The following is a 26,934-nucleotide window of genomic DNA, read 5'->3' as shown; positions in this document are numbered from 1 at the left end:
CTAAAGACAATGTCTAAGTGTCTTAAAAGTCAACAAAGAACCCAGTATTCTCATGAAGGACTATAAAAGGAAACCATATGAAATAATCTTATCTTCATTATATAAAATTACATAAAATATCATCCTTATTTTTTCCAAACACCGCTTGCTACATTTTCCTCTTCATGATTCACCTACACTTTCTTACTGTTTTAAAGGTTTTGAGAGGTTGTCTTGTCTATCTTTATGTCAATATTTACCAAATTATTTGATTCTGGATTTTTTTTTCCATAGGGACATCTATTAATATTTTGCATATGTTCTTGAGTTTGGGGAAAGTATCTTTTAAATAATTAGCACTCCTCTGCCCAAAAGATAAAGAGCTATTAAATTCACTTCAAAAAGCCTATTTGGGGGCAAATAAAATTAAGCACAAGACATGTGTAAGCTGAAAAATATAAATATATATGGATGACCAATCTCTTAAAAAAATGATTTTCAAGGAGTATTAAGGATTGATTCCTGGGCCATATCTTGAATATTTTGTGTTTGGGATAACGATGATTATGCAACAAATATCTTGTCCTCTCAAGGCTGATGCTAATGATGATACAGCAGTTCTATATGAATTGAAATCTGGCATCCCTTTTTCTGGATGCTGCCACCCAGGGCAGGCTACTCAGCTTTAAGTGGTTCACCTGGTTTTCTCTCTGGATTGACTGAATAGTTCACTCAAAATGATCTAAAATATATCTCATGTTTCCAAAGTTCAAGTATATAGGAAAGCTATTGTAGAAAAAGAAAATACACTATACTGTTTGTATTAAAGTAAATAACTTTTTGTAGATGTAATACATTCAGAGTTATTCCAAAAAATTTATGTCATATTCACAAACTTGGGGATGATTTTCACAATACAAAATCAATACATAATACCTCAAAATAATAAACACTGACAAAGATTTAAGGTTCTTAGTTTTTCACATTTGTTCTGCATGTGCCTTACAGTTTGAATTTAGTATTGGCTTCAATATTCCTCAAAGAATGTCTGCATCCAAGTACAAAATATGCACAGTACATATTAGTAGATGTGGCATAATTTATAATAAAATGCACATATAATAGAGGCCAGGAAAAATCATTTTACATTTCTTACTTCTCTATGTTTATTTTTACATCTAACGAAGATATTCACTCCAAAAAGGAGCTGAGTTTTCATGGAATAGCTCTGAACTTACCTCCTTCTTTATCATATATTTGTTTCTTTTCAGGCAGACAAATTTCAGGTATTTTATACAAAATCAAGCTTTAAAGCAAGTGTGAATGCAATTCTAAAATTTCTCTCAGATATTATATAATTATATAATATTTATATAATTATATTATATAATTTAGAAGCTTTATCAAAACCTGCATTTTTTCAGCAGCATTTAAGTTTATAACATATGTTCTCCTGGATTTACCAAAGTTGGCTTTCTATAGCTAGGTGGATTTTAGTAAACAAATTTGAAGAAAAAATCGATGCAAATAGTTTTTGATCTCTTCTATCATCCCTTTCTAAGAGAATATTATCATTGTTATTAAAATCAATTATCATTTTTTTCCACATTCATAATTTGAAAGTTATGAGAGATTTCTTAAGAGAAGTTATCCTGTAGGCAAACAGTAATGTTGCAACTATACATTTACTAAAATTTGGCATGTGATGTCAGTAAGCATAATAATACGTTTATACTGAAGGAAATGTTCTTATATTTACTTATGGATTTAGAAACAGTATAGGTTAAATCATTTGATATTTTAAGTTGTGATTGAGAACAATGATATAAGTTGATATCTTCTGGAAAATCAATCTTAAAATTACAAATATATTTGAAAAATGTTACAGAGAATAATTTCAAATGCCCCTGATTTCACAATAGTTCTTCAGTTCAATAAGGGAATACAAGATAAAATTTAAAAATAATCTTTCGATGTTTTGTGATAGCATATGAAAGTACTGAAATGACTAATTATTTGCTATTATTATAGCTCAAAATAAACAAATGAAACTTTTATATAGTCACCAATTATTATGCCTACTGACATCAGATGTAATCAAGAGGAATTATTTTTATTTTAGCTACCCACACCTAATTTTGCATACCTGCATATTATACTATGGAAAAACAAAGTTTACTGAGATCTACAAAAGTACTAAAAAGAGATAGAAAAGTATCATGGAAATTAGATGACAAGGACAGATAAATCTGAACATGGTTAAAAGTAGTGACTATAGGCCGGGCGCTGTGGCTCACGCCTGTAATCCTAGCTCTTGGGAGGCCGAGGCGGGCGGATTGCTCAAGGTCAGGAGTTCAAAACCAGCCTGAGCAAGAGCGAGACCCCGTCTCTACTATAAATAGAAAGAAATTAATTGGCCAACTGATATATATATATATAAAAAATTAGCCAGGCATGGTGGTGCATGCCTGTAGTCCCAGCTACTCAGGAGGCTGAGGCAGGAGGATCGCTTGAGCCCAGGAGTTTGAGGTTGCTGTGAGCTAGGCTGACGCCACGGCACTCACTCTAGCCTGGACAACAAAGCGAGACTCTGTCTCAAAAAAAAAAAAAAAAAAAAAAGTAGTGACTATATGAGAAAAAAATCTATTTTAGTAATCTCCTAGAGTCTTCTTTGATACCATCTTCTTAGTTTTAATAGTTTTAGATCCATGAACTATCGCCACAAATATTTCCCATGAATAGATTAAAGCTGTAAAGAGATGCAAAGAATGTGACATGTGCCCTTTAAAAAGAGTCTACTTTTATGGAAAATACATTTATAAATTACTACATCACACTTTCTAATATATGACTAAAACAATCATCATACCATACATCAATTATTATACCATTGTCATATTCATGACATAATAAAAATACTGCTTCAGCTACAAATATAAGTAACGCAACAGTTTTAATAATAGTCAACTCACCTTGGGACAGATGAGTAGCTTTTCCTGGTTAGGTTCTTCCTAACAAGAAGAACCTGGTTTCAATACAAACCAGGAATATGTTATATTACCAGGTGGGTTTATTTGTAGAAAAGATCATTTGTGATTAGATCTTAGGGACTGCTACCTTTGGGGGAAAATAACTATACATTGTTGTTTATGGAATTTTAAAAGTACATTGTAACATTTCGTTATTTGTATAAATCCCTGTAGTTTTATTTCCTTTGTTAGAATTGAGTTAGATTTTTTGGTAACAATTTGAGGTCCTTATTTTAAACCAGTCATTTTGCCATTTAATAGCTAACACAGCCTTAAACATCCTTAGTATAACTGGTCTTCTGGTAATTGCAACATATCAAAAGCAAAGGTTCAAATCGGTGGCCTTGAGGAAGTCCTCATGTGCTATAAATGTGTCGTTATATATTCATATTTGCATAGTGGAGAACCAACTGCTGATTATAAACATAGCAGTCAGTATTATGTGGATTGGTAACTAATCGGTTTTAATGGCCCCCAGGCATTAACTCTGGCTTTCAACATTAAATACCTATTCTATGGGCAAATACTCATACTTCTGCAACAATTAAAGTATTATTTGGAATGGATACAATACCCTTTCACTCTGAACCAATGCTTCCTAAACTTCACCTATTTCATGTGTCACTTTCACAAATTTTGCTATAACTCTGTAATACCTATGCTATTATATTTTTAAATATATTACAAATATTGTGATTTATTAAGTATCTTTTATGTGTACCGGGTATTCTGATAGGTGGCTTACATGCAATATTGTTGTTGCTAAACAGCCCTATCATATAATTGTTAGTAGTCTCATTTTACAGATAAAGAGAAAGATGCAGCAACCTTTATTGAATTCACATGGCCAGTAAGTGGCAGAGCCATAATTGAGAGCCTGCCAGCCCAGCTCCAAAACACTGTCCTCCATTTAACCTAAACTTTCTATTGTAATTGTAGCTCAATATATAGATTACACAAAGGATATCAATAATAATAAATGCTCATGTACCTACCAACAAGCTTAAAAAGTCAAATATTACAATTATAGCTGAATCCCCTTGACCTCCTGACCCAATTCCCATCTCCATATTCAGGCCCAGTCTCCCACTGATCTGAATACTAGCTCTGTCCCTTGTCAAGTCTTTACAAATTCTAAGCCTGTTTCTAGCCTACGTTTCACAATCTAATGTCTATACCTACTAATACTACTGTATCATAATTAATACAGCTTATTGATATAACTCATAATACATACCATAGTAGTACAAGTCTCCCCATATCATCTTTATTCTTTATCAGGAGCATCATGGCTGTTTTTTGTCCTTTGTTATTATATATTAATTTTAGAATAAGGATATTAAGTTCTCCAGAATAACTGCTTGAGTTGTAACTATATTAAATGTATACATTGATTTAGGGAGAATCAGCATCTTTAGAAAATGGAGTCTTCCAACATTGTATGACTCAAATGTTATTTTTTCCATATACTTCAGTGAAGTTTTAAAATTTTCTATATACAGTTTATGCATAGCTGTTGTAGATATGGTCATACACACCATATATTTTGATGCTGTCATGGATAGTATCTTTTATCTTTATGTTTTCTATATATTGCTCTTTCATAGAAATAATATTCGTTTTTCTATTTTTTCTAATACTATATTATCATTTAAGTCTTACATTTTTCTGTAAATGCTGCTTTATCTCTATCCCACCAATTTTGGTTTTAATACATTCATTTTTGTTTAATTTTAAGTATGTTTAAATTTCATCATATTTTTACTTCCTTTATTCACTATTACTTAGAAGTAATTTTTAAATTTACAAATGTATGGAGTATTTTTTATAATTTTTTATGTATTTCTAACTTAATTGCCTTAATGGCAGTGTGGTCGGAGTATGGTTTTTTGGGTACTGATTATTTGAATGTTTTTGAAGTTTGATTCATAGGTACTTTTTGGTCATTTTGTAAATATTACAGATGTGGTTTAAGAAGAATAGATATGTCTAAATGTTAAGTTAGAGTTATCCATATATCCAAGACTTGAAGTTTATTATCCACACTGTTCAGAACTTCTGCTACTTTACTAATATTTTACCTGTCAGTTTGTTATTACTCAGAATGCTCAGCTAAAATCCCTCCAACTATGATGAGGATTTGTCAACTTCTTTATTATTCTGTTCATTTTTACTTTGATGAGATTATTTAATAAGGCTCAAGTTCCAAATTTTCTTATCTTCCTGGTAATTTAAGTCTTTTATATTTGGTAGTAAATCTCTTTATGCCTAAAAGAGAGATTTTTTTTGTTTGGAAGACTACTTTGTCTATATGAGAACACAAGCTTTTTTAAATGTGTTCATTCATTAAGGGTCTTGGCTCGTGGGGATTTTATTTCTAATTCCTCACTGAGTCTGGACACAGGGCTCTAACTTTCTTATCTGTGAAACCTTCCAGAACATTCACCATCCACTTACAAACCTGTTTTCATTTCCCTTCTGGTCTTTGGTTAAGGAGATGTGCCTTTCTTTTTTGTGAGCTCGGGTTTGTATTTAACAGGTATTTGTTGTAATTTTCCCAGCATCTCTAGGCATTTGGAAGTGAAAGGAGTTTTCAGAATATATCATCCACCACATTTCCAGAAACAGAAGTTCACATTTGATGTGTTACTATTCCTGATTTTTAAAAAAATTTAGTCACTTTAAAAGGATAATATTTTAAAAGAAATTAATAAATGAGGAAAAACTTGTAGGTGTGAAAAGTAAAAAGAATCATGACCATAGAGGCTTTATCCCAAGTTAGGGGGAAAATGCCAGGACAGACCAAAGAGTTGGATCTTGAACCAGAAGTAAGATCTAAGGTACTTGAGAACATAATAATCGGGGACATAGAGGGAGAAGGTGAAGGGAGCTGAGGACTGGAAGACTCTCAGGAAGAAAGAGAGCTCCAACAGACAGGACCATTTGAGTCAGGAGGTAGAATGGAAGCTGGGAAATGAAGAACTAATGTGAGGGTAAAGGCAGATACAGCTTGAAATGAGGAAGAGATTCTGGGGACTCAGAGGATATTGGAATTTAAGGGGGAAGAATGGAGTGGGCATGAGATTAAGGGAGCAGTTAGTGATCACTGAATAAAGAGCATCCTGCAATCAGAGTTTGAGGGCTGCCAGCCTGCCCTTAGAAACTGCAATGGACTCAGATGGCAATCTTTGATTTAGTCAGCTATGGCTTGGTGCTGTTACTAACCAATATTGAGAGCTTCAGCAAGTGTACAACTTCTATAGACCTTGATTTATTTTTCTGTTTAGTCACATGTTCATTTGTTTACTCATTCACCTATCATTTACTGGGTGAACGAGTATATGATGGTACTAAATAGTAACTATCTGGTGCAAAGAAAAAAAAAAAAGACATGATCCCTAGCTCTATGGTTTTAAGTAGATTTTAATATATATAATAATAATAATAATAATATGTGTATAACTGACAAATGAAAATTATACCTGCCACTCCTACCTCATAGGACGGTGTAAGAATAAAATAAAATAGTGTATATTAGAATGCTTGGGAAGTATAGCATTATGCTATATACTCAGTTACTGCATACATGGTGTAAAGTATTAGATGAGTTACTTTATACTTTTAAAAGTTATCTTTAAAAGTCAGATGGTCCTGATAATTACCATATAACATGGCACTACAGATTTCAGAATTTGGATTTTGATAACTAATATTTACTTTGCTGCATGGTGCACTGGATTAATTTAAGTATTGTCTTTTATTCTTAAGGAGTTCAGTTTTATTAGAGTGGAGGTTTTCAAAGTTGTGCCTATGGAGTGCTTGTATACTTATGAACCTGTTGTGTCCAAGAGTTGCATTATAACCAGGAGAAAAACTGTCTATGGAGCAAGAAAAAAACTAAAAGATGAGGCAAATACTTAGATTGCAGTACTCCGGCAACTTCAACTAAAGCAGTTCTACTAGTATTTGTTTATATATGGAAAGTTTATGAAATAGTTTATTTTAAAGTAAGAGGGGTACTGCTGCTTAGAAAACATAATGTAAATCAAAATATGTGGCACAATAAATCCCACTGCTGTGATTTCCAAGGAAAAATTAAAATATGAGATCTTGTTCTAATTCTCTAATAATTAACTATTTTTGAATTAAGGTAGTGCCATAATTTGGCTGAAGGATTATGAAATTTGTAGTGAGTCTTCAGGATAGTATACTAAGAAGAAATTACAATTTCAAAGAAAAAGCAGCAGACTGGTCTATTTTGGTCTTAGTCTTTTTTTTACTACATATTTTGTTTATTAATTACACACTTAATATATGAGGTAGATGAAATACTTATTATTGCTTTTTAGCATTTTAGCTTTACAAAGCATAAGAGAGATTGCCCAGATGAATATATTTCGTTCCAAGTTTGCTCCTTCAGTTTGTATGGTTATCGGATTTTATACTACTTTTGATATCTGTCAAATTTAAAGTATTTTTCATTTTACCTTTTATTTGTGTAGAAAGTCGTCCTTTAAAGCTATGTTTCTTTATTCATTTTAATGTATGATTGCCTTGATTTCAACTAGGCTGTCTTAAAGCATAGCCATGATAACCAAGTGTGGATTAATTAATATTTGCTAATCAAATACGTATTACATATACAGCATAATGAACAAAGAAAGCACTGACCTTGAAGTGCCCTCACGTTTTGGTAGTCACTGAATGGTATGCACCAGCTTTTATTGAAGAGTGTGTGTGTGTAATTGCATCAAGATTAAATGGATTATAATCAACAATAAGTTAGGGTTTACTTTGAAGTAACTAAAAGAGTGGAATTGAAATATTCCTAACACAAAGAAATGTTAAATGCCTGAGGTGATGTATACCCCAGTTACTCTGATTGATTGGATTAATTCATATTGTATTCCTTACATCACATGTACCCTATAAAAATATACAACTATTATGCACCCATAATAATTAAAAATAATATACAGCAATTGCAGTAAGAAAAAAGTATATGGACTAAATATAAGTTCCAATACTGTATAATGAAAAAAAGGAAGAACTCAATACAAGCTATGTGGATATTTAAATGATATTATGAACAACTTTATACCAATAAGTTTTACAGCTCAGATCAGGGTGATCAAATTGTGCCCAACAGGTGGGTTGAATAAATTGATTATAATTATATATACATATATATAATTGCATTTATAATAGATTGGAAATACATGAGGATATATTTTTTAACTGGCTATTTGTAGTCATTAACACATCTGAAACAACATTTCTTAGCATAAATATAAAAATATTATTGGTTTGTTTAGTTTTGAACAAAATAATTATATTTTCCACACTACTATCCAGCCAGTTTCCAAATCAAAAAACTGGAGGCAACCCTAATTTTTAACTCTCCCCTGTCCTCCTTCTAGTCCAATGTTTCTTTTTTTTTTTTTTTTTGAGACAGAGTCTCGCTTTGTTGCCCAGGCTAGAGTGAGTGCCGTGGCGTCAGCCTAGCTCACAGCAACCTCAAACTCCTGGGCTCGAGTGATCCTACTGCCTCAGCCTCCCGGGTAGCTGGGACTACAGGCATGCACCACCATGCCCGGCTAATTTTTTATATATATATCAGTTGGCCAATTAATTTCTTTCTATTTATAGTAGAGACGGGGTCTCACTCTTGCTCAGGCTGGTTTCGAACTCCTGACCTTGAGCAATCCGCCCGCCTCGGCCTCCCAAGAGCTAGGATTACAGGCGTGAGCCACAGCGCCCGGCCTAGTCCAGTGTTTCTTAATCTTATTTTCCATTATTACCCCCATACGATCTTTTAGATATTCTTTTCCTAATCACCCTCCCCACATGAAATTTTAATTTGACAGATACACTGTATCTGTTTATATATACAGTAACCCTATGGAAGACCATTAACCATGGTATTATTTAAGATTTTGTTGTTCCCTCTACCTTCACCAAGGATCAGTTATCCCCCTCTCGGGGTAGTACTGCTTCATTGAGAATGCATGTTGAAATGCGTTATCAAGTCTTATTGATTTTACTTTTCAAATAGACCTGATGATCACAGATTTAAGATTACAGAGAACAGGATAGTTTTACTCTTTTCTAATTTTATAAGACATAAACTTCCTCTAACATGAAACTAGGAGACATCCACATCCCTAAATTACAAACTATAAGAAATCAGTGAAATCTGGAACAAAATGAGGGAAATGCCAGTAGTAGATGCTGGCTTACTCAGCTACTGAATAGAATGTAGAGTGCTCTGAAATAAATAGCGTAGCCCTAAAAAGCCTAACCAAAATTCCTATCTAGAATCTGTGAGGACAAGGGAAAGATTTAGCCCTGGAGCACCTTGAAACAATGTTTTATACTCCAGAGTGGCAAACATCAACACAGGAAGAGCATCACATAGAATGACAGACGCAGAGTATTAGAGGACTGTATATAGGAATCCATGTGGCAAAAGCCATTCAGTATAATTCATAAAGAAATAAACTGCTATAGCACAATTATAACGTAATCTTCGTTTCTAACCCTATGAAGATTTTGATAACAATATAATTGGTCTTTATAATTCTACCTTTATTCAAAAATAAGCAATAATAGAATCTGGTCATAGTTCCAGGCATGATGGTATAGCTTGTATCACACCTACCTTCCCACATACAAATCTATAAAAGGCAAACAAGAACAAGCAATGAACAACAAAACTGCTGGAAGGCATTTGGGAGCGACAAAGCAGGCAGAAATTTGAGCTTCAATCTCTGAAACAAGGAAAGAACACAAATTAAGAGATAAATTTACCCCAGTTTCCTCTGGAGGTACTTTCCAAATTGGTGACATAGGATAATGGAGCCTAAGCAGAGAACAGTGGTCTTACTAGACTGAGAAAAATAGATGTCATAGTTCAGGAACTGACAGAGAAGCTGAAAATTATGTGTTGAGGGCATCAAAATTTACTACAGATTTTCCTAATTTGTTTACTAGTGAGCTGTGCATGCACAGGGAAGATACCAAGACAGCAAACAAAAAGCAGCAGCTGAAAGGCTAACAAGCCAAGTGCAGCTTTTATCAGCTGCCTGGTGCTGGGGAGATGAATTTGAGTTCAACACTTTTGATTTCTCATACATGCCTCAGAAGGACCAAACTCTACAGATAACCATTACATTCTATGAGTTATGGCAAAGCTTTAAACCCAACTCTCTACAGGAAACAGATGAAATCTTTCTGTCAACCCAAAGAAAATTTTACCCTTTTGGAGGAAAATAACATCATCCAGAGCCTCTACAGGTTTTATCCATATTATTAGACATCTAATTAAAATATGTGAGTCAAACTTAAAAAGGAAAAAAAAGATTACCTGACTAAAAACTAAGAAAAGGGTTAGCAAATAGAGACTCGATTAATATGTTCAAGAAACCAGAGGAGGGCAGATGTGTTTAGCAGAGACCTGGAATCAATTTTAACAATTAAATGGTAATTATAAAACTAAAAGAAAACAAAAAAATTAATAGGTGGGTGCAGTGGCATATCAAAAACAGCAAAACCAAGATAGTGAGCTGGTCAGTAGAAAGTATATGAATCAATGTCCAGAGAGAAAAGAAAGAGAGATATTGGAAGAGAACATAAGAAACATGTGGAATGTGATGAAAAGGTCCAGTGAACATAGGAATTGGAGCCCCAGAAGGAGAGGAAATGGCAGAAGCACTACTTGAATACTGAGACGCAGGCTTACAATTTTCCAAAAGTTATAAAAGACATCAAATTACAAATCCAAAATCTTTACATCCCAAAAGTATATGAAGAAAAAAACCATCCAGCAATATCACAATCAAAGTACAGAAAACTAAAGACAATGTTCTTAAAATAGTCTCAAGGGGGGAAAAAACAGATATTCAGGAAAGCAAGGCAAAGATTGTATCTAAAATTTCAACATATTATGCAACCCCAAAAGTCAGTAGAATGACCAAAAGAAAGAATGCTGAAAGGAAAAAAATGATACTTCCAACCTATCATTTTATGCTTACTAAAGAGCATAAATATTGCCCAGCAAGAATATCTTTAGGAAAATGAATGCACAGATAGGTGGATAGATAGATAAAACAACTAGAAATTCATCACCAGCAGACTTGCGCTACAAAAAATACTAAAGGAAATTCTTCATGTTGAAAAAAGTGTGTCCAGTTGGAAGCACTAAACTTGAGGAAAGAATAAAGAATACTGTGAATCCCAAAGAAAATTAAATATCTAGGAGTATATTTAACAAAAGATATGGAAGACTTATACAAGGAGAACTATGAAACACTAAAAAAAAGAAATTGTAGAAGATGTAAACAGATGGAAAAATCTACCTTATTCATGGATTGGTAGAATCAGTATCATTAAAATGTCAATATTACCTAAAGTGATCTACAGAATTAATGTAGTCCCCATCAAAGTACCACATTCATTCTTTTCAGATCTAGAAAAAATAATTCTTCACTTTGTACGGAGCCAGAAAAAACCTCGTATAGCCAAAGCAATTCTAAGTAAAAAGAACAAACTGGGAGGCATCAGTCTTCCTGACTTCAAGCTATACTATAAAGCAATAATAGTTAAGTCAGCCTGGTATGGGCATAAGAATGAAGCACCAATATTTGGAATAGGACTGAGATTCCAGAGATGAAACCATCAGCATACAGTAACCTAATCTTTGATAAAGCAGACAAAAACATACAATGGGGGAAAGAATCTCTCTTCAATAAATGGCTCTGGGAAACTGGATAGCTACATGCAGACGAATGAATCAGGATCCCTACCTCTTACCTGTCACAATCCACTCAAGATGGATAACAGACTTAAACCTAAGGCATGAAACCTTAAGAATCCTAGAATAAGATGTTGGGAAACCCCTATCAGACATTGGCCTAGGAAAAGAATTCTTGAAGAAGACCCCCAAAGCAATCACCACAGCAACAAAAATAAACAAATGGGATCTGTTCAAATTAAAAAGCTTCTGCACAGCCAAGGAAACTATCATTAGAGCAAATAGATAAGCTACAGAATGGGAGAAAATATTTGCTCTCTACACTTCCGAAAAAGGTCTAATAACATGAATCTATCTAGAACTGAAGAAATTAAACAACCCCATCAAGAAATGGTCAATGGAAATGAACAGAAACTTCTCTAAAGAAGACAGAATAATGGCCTGCAAACATATAAAAAAAAATGCTCAAGATCTCTAATCATTAGAGAAATGCAAATCAAAACCACAATGAGATACCACCTAACTTCAGTGAGAATGGCCTATATCAAGAAATCCCAAAACAACAAATCCTAGTGAGGATGTAGAGAGACAGGAACAATCTTACACTGCTGGTGGGACTGCAAATTAGTGCAACTTTTGTGGAAAAGAATTTGGAGATACCTCAAACAACTAAAAATAGAAATACCATTTGACCCAGCAATAGCATTATTAGGCATCTACCCAAAAGAGCATAAGACATTCTATTATAAAGCCATCTGCACTCGAATGTTTATGGCAGCACAATTCACTATTGCAAAGACATGGAAACAACCCAAGTGCCCATCAATTCATGAGTGGATGATTCAAATTTGGTATATGTTCACAGTGGAATATTACTCAATCCTAAGAAACAACAGCGAGCTAGCACCACTTATACTATCCTGGATTAAGCTTACGCCCATTATCCAAAGTGAGGTGACACAAGATCAGGAAAATGAGCTCCACATGTACTCGTCATCAAAGTGGTAGTGTCTGATTAACACTATGGTGTTCAAATGGTGGTAGTGTTCACCAGGGATTCGGTGGTAGGGAGGGTAGACCCACATCTTAGGGATGTGGTGTGCATTATGGAGGGGAAAGGCATACCTCTAACCCTTCCTAGGTAGCGGCAAAAATATAAAATATAACCAAAATGTCAAACAACAACAACAACAACAAAACATTTTTTGGGTGTCGAGCAAGTGGGAGGAGGAGGAGGAGAGGGGTGTATACTTACATAATGAGTGCAATGTGCACCACCTGGAGGATGGACACGCTTGAAGCTCTGACTCTAGGGAAGAGGGGAGGCAAGGGCAATATACGTAACCTTAACAACATTTGTACCCCCATAATATAATGAAATAAAAAAAGAGTACTGTAAAGAGGCAATAATGATAACATCTTGTGGTAGTTAAAACATACATAGAAGCAAAAATATATATAATACCCGGATGAAAAGTGGGAAGGGTGTAAATGGAATTAAGCTGTTGTACAGTCCTTGCTTTTATTTTGAAAGTGGTAAATTTTCTGACTTAAGGATGATTTTAATAAATCAAGGTATATGCCTTAATCTTTAGGGTAGTCACTAATAGCATAAAAGAAAAATGCATAATTCAGATACTAATCATGGAGAAAATGTGGAATAATAAAAATACCTAATTAAACAAGTCAGGCAAAAATGAGAAGTAAAAAAAAACAAATGAGGTTATTAAAAGTAAACTACAAGTTGTAGACTTAACTCCAGCTGTATCAGTAATTGCATCAAAAGTAAATGGACTGAATATAAATTTCCAACATTGTAGAATGAAGAAAGGAAGATGTCAATACAGGTTATACAGGTGCTTAAATGATACTATGAACAACTTTATCCTGATAGGTTTTACAACTCAGATCAGGTTGATCAGACTATGGCCAACAGATAGGTTGAAAAAAATCAATTACAATTGTCTTTCAGTCAGTTTGTCATTAACTTAAGAGTGGGAAACATCTTTACATAGCCCCTCATGTTTTTTCAGAAAGCATCCTCACTTTCTGAAAGATTTTTTAGGCTCTTATCTTTTTGTCTTATTCCAAAATTTTCTTCTAGCCACCTTACATTGGAATAATGAACCAAAATCAGGCAACTAAAAGCTTAAGAATTTAAGCTTTTGATATTTGATTGTCTTATATGAGCCATCACTTGTGTATCTAGATACAACACAGTCTCTTTTTTTAATTTTTATACTTTTTTATCCATATACTTTGAGAACAGTTCACAAAGTCTTTTTAGTCTATTAGGGAAAGTGAGTTCATGATGTTTTAATTTTATCAGTTTGTTTAATTCTTGTTTGAATTGAGTTTATCAATTGTCTATTATCATAATTTGAGTCCATGTGCATTACTTGTTTGTATTTTATCATCTCTGCAATAAGTACATATTTTACAATTGATGCCCTGTCACAGTTTAATTAGTAGCATTTTTTCTTTCTTAAAAATTTTGTAAATTGAATTCATGAAGATAAAGAGTAGAAATGATGGTTACCAGAGGGTGGGAAAGAGTAGTGAGGAGGGGAGGATAAAGAGGGAATAGTTAATGGGTACAAAAATACAGTTAGATGAAGTGAATAAGATGTAATAGTCAGTAGCACAAAAGAGTGACTATAGATATTAACAAATTTTGTATTTTAAAATAACTAAAAGTAGAGTTGGAATGTTCCCAACACAAAGAAATGAAAAATGCTTGAGGTGATGGATACCCCAGTTACTCTGATTACTACACACTGTAGGCCTATATTAAAACATCGCAAGTACTCCATAAATATTTACATAAATATTTATATATCCATAAAAATTAAAAATTCTTAAAAATACAAAAGTGACAAATCTAAGCAAGCTTCATTTAAAAAATACATAAAATAATGATGTGTCAATACTGGTAGAGTACTTGATTTGGTTGAATCTATATAGATTTTTTACCACCTTTGCCATTTATGCCTAATTATATCATACCAAATCATAGGTGTAATTTACGACATGAGCCAAGTGTTATTACCACCAGGCTTTGCCTTCAGTACCTATCAGAATGAGGACCCCAAAGTCTCCTAAAGTTTGGGATATGGCCTTCTTTGCTGCTTGTAGATCCTGTGCATAGAAGAAATACCAGATCAGTTTCATGTGCATGCTTTTTAAATGTTGGCTGTACATAAGGACCTCCTGTTACTTAATAGTTGTTTTGCCATTCCCAATTAAATGAAATTTGTTCTCAACTAAATATTCTAAGATCAATTACTCACTCTAAGAGAAGCCAAATTTCAATCTTGCATTAATATTTTATCAGTAAAAGATTCACAGACCTTTCTTATTATGAGAATTTCCATCAAATGTAGCCAGGTAGTAAGGTATAATTTAATTGTTCTTCAGACTTACTGTGGATAGGTACAATAAACCAGGGTAAATAGTTCATGTTTCTTCAAACTTTTTATACCTTAATGTAACCACCCAAGTTCTGTCTTTTACTATCTTCATTCACATTTCAGGTATTTATGGTAAGAAACAATTTCCACCTTTTTCTTTGGTAAAGAAAAATACATCCATTCCATATCTTGAGTATTTATTTACATATCTTTGTCACTGTTGTTCTAGTTTAGAATCAACTACTCATATTAATAACATTTTTAACATAAAAATGTTTCTATTTCATAGTCAAAACTCAGAGGTAGATAACTGAGCATAACAGGCTGTATATGCAAGCAGTTTAGCTGCCCAGTAAGTTACACAGCACACATAATAAAACACCATACACCCAAGGTATCCCTGGGACATTGTCTCAAAGTTGCAAAAATGAAGACTAACCGTAACATCATCCAAATGTAAAGCCACTTTATAACATATAAAAGTTAGAGATCTTTTTTAATGTTCATATATATGTATATTTTTTCATTGGCTATTAATCAAGTTTTTACATCCTAACTTACTTCGAAATTGTCCATATATCCAAGTAATTTTATTAATTAATTAAATGTAATATTAATGGTAGGTCTTAAAGTTAAATTTCCCTTGGAAATTATGTTTAAGCTGATACTTCAACCATCTTAATTATTGTTGATCCAGAGTATTTTTCAGAATTATAGTTTGATTTAATTATATCATTTTCATTTTTCATAACCTTAAACATTATTGGAAGAAATGTTAGCATATACATTAAGTAAAATCAATATGGGAAGTTTAGGAATTCTGGAATAATTTGTTCTTCCATGAGAAAACCAACCTAAATCTTAAAAAATAAAATTATATGCTTATATTACATACCACTTATAAAATCTGGAAGGAGACATAAAAGTGTTTTTTAAAAAATTGAGATGTAATTCACATACTATAAAATTCATTCTTTTAAAGTGTACAAATCTGTAGTTTTTAGCATATTCATTATGTTGTACAACTATCACCATTATCCAATTCCAGAATTTTTTGTATCATCCTTCAAATAAACCCAAAAACCCATTACCAGTCACTCCCTACTCCCTCTTTATTAGCTCTTAGCACCCACTAATCTATCAGTCTTTATGGATTTGGACATTAGGTATTTCATTTAAATGGGATCATGCAATATGTAGGCTTTTATAACTGGCTTCCTTCATGTAGTATAATGTTTTCAACTTCATCCATGTTGTAACATCAATCAGTATTTCATTTCTTTTTATAGTTGATAATATTCCATTGTATGAGTATACATATACCACATTTTGTCTTTCCATTCATCAGTTGATGGGCATTTTGATTGTTTCCATTTTTTGGCTGTTATGAATAATGTTGGTATGAATATTCATATATGAGTTTATGTGGATATATGTTTTCAATTCTCTTATGTATATACCTAGGAATGGAATTGCTGGCTCACATGGTTAACTCTAAGTTAACTTATATTTTAAGTTTAACTGAACTGCTAAAGTGTTTTCTAAAGCAACTGTATCATTTTACATTCCCACCAGCAATTTTGAGGGCTGCCATTTGTCTAGATTTTCATCAACACTTGTTATTGTCTCTTTTTTATTACAGCCATCCCAGTACATGTGACGTAGAAATCTCATTGTGGTTTTCATAAAGCTGTTGTTAAAACAAAATTATCACACTACTTTGATATCTCCAAAGATTCACTTTGTTTGTGGATTTAGATTCTTAAAATTGTTCTGACTTAGCAATTTCTTGAGAATGAATTTTTCTTAGAAGGCTAGCAGTATTCAAAGTATTAAAAATTCAGTTTCTTTCTCCCCTGGGGATTCTTTAGTTCTCTGTGTTCAAATTATATAACTACTTATTAATCTGTAATATTTAGATCAATCATAACAAGTGCTCTATTAAAGTTAAGATGCCTTGGGATCTAATATTTATCTGCTGGGACAGCTATCTCTAGGGTGTACACAAAGTGAGAGATTTAAAGAGAACTAAGAGATTTAGTTCCCTTAGATTTAGATTTAAAGAGATTTAAAGAGAATACTGCTTTAGTGTTACCATTCAGCCACAAGCCTAAAATTAACATATAAACCTAAGTCTAGACTGTAAAGGGCTGTTTTTCTTTTGGTATGCACAAGACATTTTCTTGAGTGATGTAAGCTTTTGGTAGTATGCAAACAAACAGACATGCAAAAAGACTAACAAACCAGATTTTCTGTCATCTGCCACCCCCAACTCTCCATATATCCCTGATACATTGAAATCTGTTGGTCTGCCATCCGACAGATTTCATCCATAGAGAGATTCCCTATTGTTGCTGCCACAAGTTGGGGATGTATTATTAATCACAAGCAAATAAAAATCAGAGCCAAATTTGCCAAGAACAAGAACCAGAAACAAATAAAATACATATAGAAAACCAGAGTCAAAAGAAAGAAAACAGAAAACTATGCTGTTGCCTTTTAAGGTTAAATCTAGATGCCAGGAAAAGGCATCCCTGGGCTAAGAGACCTCATGAGACACCCTGCTTGGCCAACACAGCTCAAGTAGGGAGTACAGTCGAGCATCATCGGTGAGACTTCCAACACTATCAAAACATAATTCTCAAAACTAAAACATAATCATCAGAAAAACAGTAAATGCTGAAGTTTCAATTAACTCATTAGTGAGAAAACCAAGAGGATGACAAGCTGGTTCCAAAGATGATACAAGAAACTCATGTAGTTATGTACACACATGTATAGCCATTGACAAAAAAAAAAAAAAATGCTAGAATAGGATTACAAAGTTTGATTCAAAACTAAATAATGTACTCTGAGTTAAGAAAACCATGACCTGTTGGTTATTCCATCTGCCAGATAGTAATAATTTGCCCCTTTTGGGGGAAAAAAATCAGTTTTTTTTCCAAAGTAACATCTAATTCACAGAGTTGTAAAATATTTGGACCATAGTTATAAGAGTAAATATTAAGTCCGAAATTTCACATTTTTCTAGAGAGTCAAATGACTTAGGAGGCCTTGTTATGGAATGCTCAGGCATGGCATTAAAAGATATGGTAACAGGCAACTGTTTGTATGTGTGTGTGGTGGTGCTGTTTTTGTCTTAGTTCCCTTACTTCCAAGTTTGGATATATTTTTTTCCTACTCTGAAGCAATGATTACTATGAGCAATTGGGTGAATGTATATCTTTAATGTGATATGAAAGATTAAAGAAGTAGCAGGGTTTTTTGTTGGTTTGAATACTTTGAAAGCCTTACTAGATATATCTAAGTAGGTATGTCAGTTGACAGCTAGATATGTAAATCTAGAGTCCAGGGTTGAGTACAGGAAGGAGAAAAACATTTGGAATCTGCAGCATGTAGATAATATGTAAATCTCGGGACCAGGTAAGACATCTAGAGAGTAAGTTTCATTTGGAAACATACATGTCAAGGAGCTAGGCAGTAAGGAACTCCAATATTTAGTAATAAAAGAGGACCGAGATCCTTCCAGTGAGGCACAGGTTTGGAAAATCCATGAGAATGAGGTATTTCAAGATCAAGAGATAAAGTACTTTGACAAATGCATGACATATTGAGAGGTCAAAAGGATAGGACTGAGAAGTGATCCCCAGGATTTTGCCATGTGGAGTCATTGGTGATTTTGATAAAAGGCAGTTTTAGTGAAGTGGTAGGGACAAAGGCTGATTCAAATTACTTCAGAAGAGAATAGGAGGAGAAAGGTAGAGACAACTCCTTGAGGAGATGTTTCAGCAAGAAGTCAGTAGCTGCAGGAAGAGAAGGAATCAAAAAGAAGGATGGCTTTTTTGTTTGTTTGATTTTTAAAGACAGGTTGTATTGCAGTCTATTTGCTGGTAAATTTTTTTCACTCCCTACTCAAAACAGTCCATTCAGCAATGGGAAGGGTACTGTAGCAAATTTAGTGATGCATAAGTTGCATGCTGATATAAAATATCAGAATCTTTGTTTAACCAGTACAAAATAGAAAATGAAGGGCCAGGAGACAACAGTCATAATGCTAGAAAGATTCTGAAAAGCTTTATAAAGCATAAAGCCTGAAGATGCATTTTAAAGAATTGAGACACATGTAAATGTTAGGACTGGTTTTTCAAGCAACAGAAACAGAATAAATTAAAGCTAAGAATGAGGGAGTAGAAGACATATTTGTGCTAAAACAGTGACCTTCAGATTGATTATGTTAATCTGACTGATTAGATACACCAAAACCAACCCTCTTCAGTTAGGAGAATTGAAAATGCCTTAACATGTTCTCATTGAAATATTGTAGCTTCTGTCAGAAGCTATACATGTCCTCATATCATATAAGAATGCTTTTCAGCATCTAAACCAGTATTTTGAGGGGAAAAAAATCACCTCATGTAATTTATTCACACAATCATTTTTAATATAACTTAACTGCTTCTGACTGATAATAATTACTATACATATTTCCCTATTTTTTTCAGAATTTTTATTGTGAACGTTGTAGAACATTTCACTACTGGAATTCAGTATCCATGAAAAAAAGTTTTGCATCTTCCCAGCTCATCTTAAATAAAATTTCATGATACAAATATGATAGAGGACATTTTCCTGTACTTTTAAACTTCCTATAATCTAACGAACATCGTCCAGAATTTCACAATGGTATTTTTTGTGGACTGATTTTTAAAATGCAAATTGAGAGCTGGAATAAAATTCTATTTTTATGGAAATAATGGGGAGAAAAACTACATGCTAATTGGTCCATACTTTACTGTAAAAATAAAATCATCAGAAGAGAGGTTTTCAATAACTGCTGTAGGGAGTATGCTAAAAAGGTTGATGAGGGATGAAAAACCACTGATTTCGGAGTTGGCAGGTGTTTGATTGAGGACGGACATTGTGACTGTGAAATTGGCCAGATCTGACGTTTCTGCAGATCCTCCAACAGAATTCTGCAAGTTAAAGAAGTAGAAAAAGCAGGTAGTAAGAGGTGGCTTAAGAAGGGGTGGCAGATTTAGATAATGCATTCAAATAAATTAGTGAGGACACAGAAGAAATTGACTGTAATATTTATATGGAAAGAAAGTCTACTGGAGTTGGAAATATAAATCTCATAGGAATCAGTTTTGAGCTGGTCATGTGTAATACTTTCCTCATTAATGTTTTGAAAGAGTTTGGATAAAATGTATAGCAAAATTATCAGGTCACAAATGACTTTTAAAACTTTGAACTAATAGAAAGCTGATTGGAATAGAAATAATAAGAATATTTTATTAGAATTTTGATGTGGACCAATTCAAGTAATGCAGCTAAGGATTAAAAGTTCCAAATTATTCTTATCAGATAGAGGCCTCAATTTTCAGTTCACAATCCACGAAGGATCCTAGGAACAGTCTTGTCTCTTTTCCATAACTTATATGCCTTCCTGATGTTTCCCTCTCACCTTTCTGAACAAATCTCATACCAATTTTGAGATTTATTAACACTCATTGCATATGTGACCACAAACATGTTACATAATCCCAAGACTGTTTTATCATTTGTAATTTTATTAGGATTTATTTTGACTCTCATACTAAAGGTCATCACTGTTAAAAGATTCTGTATTAGGTAATGTGTAGTTTGTAGTTCAAAGCAGAAAATCGAAAATGAAGAATATCAAGATGGTAGTAAGGGTCACATAAGTCAGTTTTTGCAAATGTTTCAAGGAAACCTAAAATTAAGAGCGTCATTTCAGATAGATCAACCCATGTCTTTATTGGACCAAAAGGACCAGTCTAGATGGATGATATAGCTGCATATTCGATGTAATTTAAAAGACTCTAAGAACTATTCATGCTCCCCACTTGCCTGCCCTACCTCTCCTCAACTCTCAGACCTATGTTTACTTGGCTAGTGAAAAGGATATTTTTTTCCCTGCTAACCTTCCATGGTGCCTAAGATTCTTGGCAATAATGTTTTCACTGGAGGAGAGAATAAATCTATTCAGATAAACTAGTACAATTTTGGAACAGGGAGAAATAAATTTGATAGGAAAAAAAAGAAAAAAGGAGTCTCAGCATAGGCATGGAGGTGGAAGCACTAAAAGAGAAAAATGAGATGCGGAAGTTTATGAGGAGATGGAACATAAAAGGACAAAGGAACAAGGAGGGAAAACTTCATCCAAAATCACTTTGTTTGTTTTGCCTCTTTAGCAGTGTAACTTAGGCTCATTAAGCCTCAGCAAAAAAAAAAATGTCTGTTAGTTGAAATCCCAAAGGGAAATTAGAACAAAATAACTATTTTCATTTCTTAAACTTGTGGCAAATACAAAGAGCATCAGTTTTTCTGTATTTTTCTTTTAAGGATGTATATGAATTTTTCTTACTGATTTAAATACTTTAGATTTTCTCTGGTGTCATAATAACTACAGTTTTTACAAAATTGGTCAGTAACATTTACCTACCCATAAGTAACATTGGTTGAGTTTCTTTTTACCATCTTAAAAAAAGTCTATTTATTACTCCATCTTGAAATAGCACTGTTTTAAGATATACCTAGTAAATATTTGGGGGCTGGTAATGTGATCTTAAAGTATCTGTAGCTATAGGACTGATATTCAACTGGCTTTTCCCCCTAAAAGTGTGTCTGGATTACTTCATAAATTAGATATAGAGTTTCAGTTATGCTGACCTGTAATTTATGGATGCATATATGTTTTTACTTTGTAAATATAGTTCATTTACCCCCAAAATGCAAGGCAGACGGATGGGGACTTCAGGAAGAGCCATCATGAAGAGCACCAGTGTCAGTGGAGAGATGTACACACTGGAGCATAATGACGGCAGCCAGTCAGACACAGCTGTGGGTACAGTTGGAGCAGGTGGAAAGAAACGGAGATCCAGCCTGAGTGCCAAAGTGGTTGCCATAGTATCTCGAAGGAGTAGAAGCACATCTCAACTTAGCCAAACAGGTGAGTGATGTGAATTCCACTTAAACATCTCAAGTCCTTGCTGGAGAGACAAAAGCTGATCTTCGTGCTATGGCTTGTGATGGATTGTGGTGTATATTTGGTTCTTTTTTGCAAAGAAAATTTACTTTTCTGTCTCTGAAAATGTGTTATATGTATGAGTTTATTTTTTTCCTGTGCAGCTCTCTTAACAAGGATTCATTTTTTAATCAATAAAGTGGTCAGATACTTTCCTTTAAGTTAAAAAAATAAAGGCCATATTTACAAATATGCAAGGAAATGCAAAGAAGTATTAAAGATCCAAATTGATTTATATGCAAGAAAAGCAACAGGATTCTCTTTTACAAAATGTTCCATAATTCAATTACTTATAATTTAGGGTATATCTATATTTTTTATAGAAAAGAAGGTCAGTTGTGCAACTTGAAATATAGTCTTCAAGGTATTATGTGAAGATAATAATTGAACTGTACTTATTATAGTTTCAATGCAAGCAAAAACCCAGCAATGATTTTTACTTTAGAAAAATGGTTTGGTGGTTTTATGTGAAGAATATTTTAATATAAATTTGCTTTTCAAATATTTTCTACTGCTTATGAATCTTAAAAGCTTTATGTCCTAAGGGTGTGTGTATGTGCGTGGACAGAGAGTAATTATTTTTGCATTATAAAATACATACTGCTTAAAATTATATAATGTTGGTCCAACACATTAGATAATCCATTACTATGCTCAATACTGTGTAAAAAGGTAAGTGAAATAGTCAACCAATTTAAGTTGTCAGCACCTGTTTCTCCTCTTGTAACCAACTTTGGTTCCGTTTTCTGTTCCTAATAGCAACAGCCTTGTCACAAAATTTATCTATACCAAAAAGCTTTCATAAAATCCTTTTTTATATCTCACTTGGCATTCTTTAAAAAGTACCTATTTAAAATTATATATTCTACTGGATATATTTACAAATAAATTAGAGGAAGGAAATTAGGGTCATCTTAAAATCGTAGGATTAGAATGAACCTAGATTAGCTAGCACCCTTCTGATAGATCTGTGTCTGTCATCCAGTAGGATGAGCTGTTCCGTTTATTGTGAAGAAAAATCATTTGTCTTCCTTAGGATCAGGTTTCTTTAGGAGTAAGAGGCATTTTTATTTGTGTTGTTTTTTTTTTTCATGATGATGGTCTTGGTTACTGGTTTTGAGGTAACTGTGCTTTACAATGTGAAGTGTGGAGAAGGCTTTGACCACCAGACTTCAAAATATTTCATCACTAAGATGAAATGGAAATGTTCTTTAATGTCATTTAAGGAAACCAGTGTTTCCTATGAGAGAGGCTACAGGTTTAGGAGATGGTTTATCTTCTTCCCCCATAGTCTGTCTGTGTCTCTGTCTGTCTCTGTCTCTGTCTCTATCTCTCTCTCTCTCACCCCTGTCTCTCTTTCTCTCCCATGTCTCTCTCTCTGTATCTTTTTGGCTTGTTCTCTTTCTCTTTCTAGTTGAGTAGAATAAAGTTTTCTTAGTATAAAACATAATAATAATTTTGCATAGTAACTATATTTGTAATTTATTTTTGTAAGTAATATGTTGAAATGTTGTCTAAACATTCAGCCCTTTGTTAGTTTAAATTTTCCAGTTATGGTCATGTATTAACTTTAAAATAATATCTACCTTCCCAGAGTTGCATTATAAATAACTTCCATGAAATACCCTACTTCCAGAGATTTGGTTGCAATATACAGGTACAAAAAGAACATTAGATCATGAAGCCATGAATGCAAAATACATATTTCTTTCCCACAGTGAATTAGTGAATGAACTTTGACTTCTCTCTAGGACTCAGTTTGTTTATATGATAGGTTGAACTAGATGTTCTCCTGTGAACTTTCCAAGTGTAAAATTTTGTTTCTCTTTCTATATCATAATTTTACCTTTCACTTGATAACTGGTCTTTAGGTTTCATTCTTGATTTTTCTAAAGCAAGTAACAAATATTGATAATCCTCAGTTATCATTCTTCTTTGTTTTAGTGCATAACCTGATTTTTCTCCCTCTTATATCTTCTATTAGTAATTTTTTCCTTCCATCAATGATTATATTTCATCCCTCCTATAGAGATTCACCAAAAATTCAGAATTTCTTATTCTAAAAATCTCACCTGTCATCATTAAATCTATGTTTCTGGATTTCTCCTCCCCTAAGAAATAGTCCTTCATTTTAATCTCCAATAAGAAAGCTCCTCTTCTATTTCCCACTTTAACCAAGCTCAGTATTTCCATATCTCATAATTTCCAGCCCTTCCTTTCAGTAATACTACAATTTTTATTGTCATAAACCTGTAGAATAATTTTCCCTTTTTAAAATTTTCCCTAAACTCTCTCTACTCTCTCTTCTCATCACCTCAGAAAGACTATCTGGTGTGTACTGAATTTTAATAAAAACTAGTATAACTGATTTTAATGTCTTCATTATGAAATAAGACCATTAATCTCAGACTGGTAAGGCATGTCAGGGAGCCCTCCAAGTGAATGGATAATTATGGCAGATTTTTTAATCTTGTCAATTGATCAAAGACTGCAGGAAGAAAACAGCATTACTTATCTATTAAAACAAGTTGGATATTGTGTGAAATAGAATGTATGATTTTAATATAAATGTTTAAGTTTAATGTAAAAAAAAAACTTCAATTAAGGACTTCTCTTACAGTGAGCCTTTTTATAATGAGACATCCTGGATTATAGGTTCTCTCCCCTCTGCTATTACACATGACAGATATAAATGTGAAGCACTAAAAATAAAGTTTAACTAGCTCTTTTTAGCATGATCTGTTTTAAGCAGATCATTTTTCTGTTTTTAATCAGAAAACTTTGTTAAGGAATATATTTGATCTTTATATGAAATCAAGTAAAACATATTTTTAAAATGAATACATTATTATTTATACATAAAAGATATAATTTACTGTGTTCTTCAATTATGTATATCCTTTGAATATTTCAATTATAAATAATGTTAAGTTTTTAAATCCCCTCCTCCATTACCATTTATTCATAATGAAAGTAGGAATAACTTTTTGAAATATTATTTTCTAAACTAGAAGAGTGGCATAAACAGAAAGATTTCCAACAATGAACCTAGGTGCTGCTCATAAATGCCTTCAACCAAGCAAGCTTATAGCTAAAAACCTATTCAACAAATAGCAGCTGAATTCAATTTTAAGGGTATGAAGTAGGGAAAAAAGGGAAATTTTAAGAAAAATTTCCTGAGCTACAAATATTTTGGAATTGAATGAAGTTCTAGGTAAACTTAGGGCTGGACTTTAAAATATGAAGAATATTTTAGTCTGTGTTGGTTAGTGGCCCAACCTGTGTAATGTGAAGATTTGGCTCCTCATATAGTAACTACATAATATTCCACCAGTGGTCATCCTCTCTTCACTTGCAAATAAAGATATTATTGGGAATGGTCTACAAATCTATGAAAACTCATTCCTAAATAACACTCTTGAAATTATGGTAAGAAGTATCATAAAAATAACAAATATCCATGTGTCTACGTGAATAAAACTAATCACATATCTACATTTCCAGAGCTTTTCCATGTATTCTTAAGTTATGTACGTGTGTGTGTTCCCTCAAGGATATCACAGAATAATAAAACAAACCCCATGTAAATATTTCAGCTCTGAAAAGGCAATTATGCAAGTGTCAGATTGGCACAGAGCACAGAAAAGGATGGGATTCACTTTCTCATGAACTTTTGAGCTGCTTTCTGGAAGAGGTGAGACCTAAGTATAAAAACATAGATAAATTAGGAAGATTACAAAGAGAAGGACTTTCCAAGGCAGAAGGAACAGTAATTTATTAAATGTTGAAAATTGTGAGTGCTTACCTAGGATATTGGGGGAGAGGGGAGGAATCTATGTGGATCCTAAAACCATATGAAAGATTTCTTTAATTTTCATGGATACCCTTCCTCAATATAAGGAAAAGGGTCATCTCAGGACACATCTTAAATTGAATAATTTTATTACAAGTGAGACTGTAATTTCTGATTAAAACTTTTAGATTTTATGAAGAACACATCTATAAATGTAAAATATCAACTTTATGGACTAGAAATTACTCAATTTACTTTATCTTACACCATTGAGTAGCTATATCTGCAGAACTGTACCAGGTACATGGGTATTTTTAAAATAGAAATATCATCCCCAGTGGAAGGAAATAATTCATACTTGAAATACATATGAGACAAAGAACTAAATAAGAAAATGTAAAATAAAATTTTAAACAAAATAAAACTCTGTGCATGTTACCAAAGGAAGAGGAAGACAAATTGGTCAAGGATTTCAGTCTCCTGGCATGAGGGCACACATAGAATTGGTAGATGATTTTGTCCTAACCATAGAGTAAAAATATTATTTATTATGTCATTAATAACTAAGAATACTTTGTGAGGTTAATATCATTTTTTTCTAAATACTAGCAGGATTTTTGTGTTTAGACTCTAATTATGGAAAACATTGCAAGACAATTACAATTTTTAAATAATTAAAAGTCAGTTATGACTTACTAGTAATGTACTAAAAAAAAAAAAAAGAAAACTGCTATGCTTCCTTCATGGTAGATATTCTGTACCTTTCCAACATTTTTCCACCATCAAAATTTCTTTCTACCCTGTCCAATTCCTTTTCTTCAAGACCTTCTAACTCTAGATGGTGTCCCCTACTATTTCAACATTCACCAGTACCTTTTTTTTTTTTACTCCGAATTCCTAGATGAAGCTTTCTGACTTCATTA

General features: G+C 33.0%; 1 protein-coding gene across 48 annotated transcripts in view; it reads left to right on the top strand.

Annotated features, from left to right (window-relative positions):
* The window catches only part of RIMS1 (regulating synaptic membrane exocytosis 1), a 477,545-nt gene that overhangs the window by 390,030 nt on the left and 60,581 nt on the right, over positions 1-26,934 (top strand). For 24 of the 48 annotated variants that reach the window (XM_076003188.1, XM_076003193.1, XM_076003194.1 and 21 more), the window contains one exon: positions 21,908-22,143. The exons of 16 other annotated variants lie outside the window; for them this stretch is intronic. In XM_076003188.1, the coding sequence (XP_075859303.1) occupies positions 21,908-22,143 (236 nt within the window). The remainder of the gene's footprint in view (positions 1-21,907; positions 22,144-26,934) is intronic. 8 more of the 48 variants (XM_076003212.1, XM_076003206.1, XM_076003199.1 and 5 more) reach the window with 1 other exon arrangement.

Source organism: Microcebus murinus, chromosome 5 (assembly GCF_040939455.1).
Source record: "Microcebus murinus isolate Inina chromosome 5, M.murinus_Inina_mat1.0, whole genome shotgun sequence".
Classification (NCBI taxonomy): domain Eukaryota; kingdom Metazoa; phylum Chordata; class Mammalia; order Primates; family Cheirogaleidae; genus Microcebus; species Microcebus murinus.
This window is presented reverse-complemented; position numbering and strand designations above follow the sequence as displayed.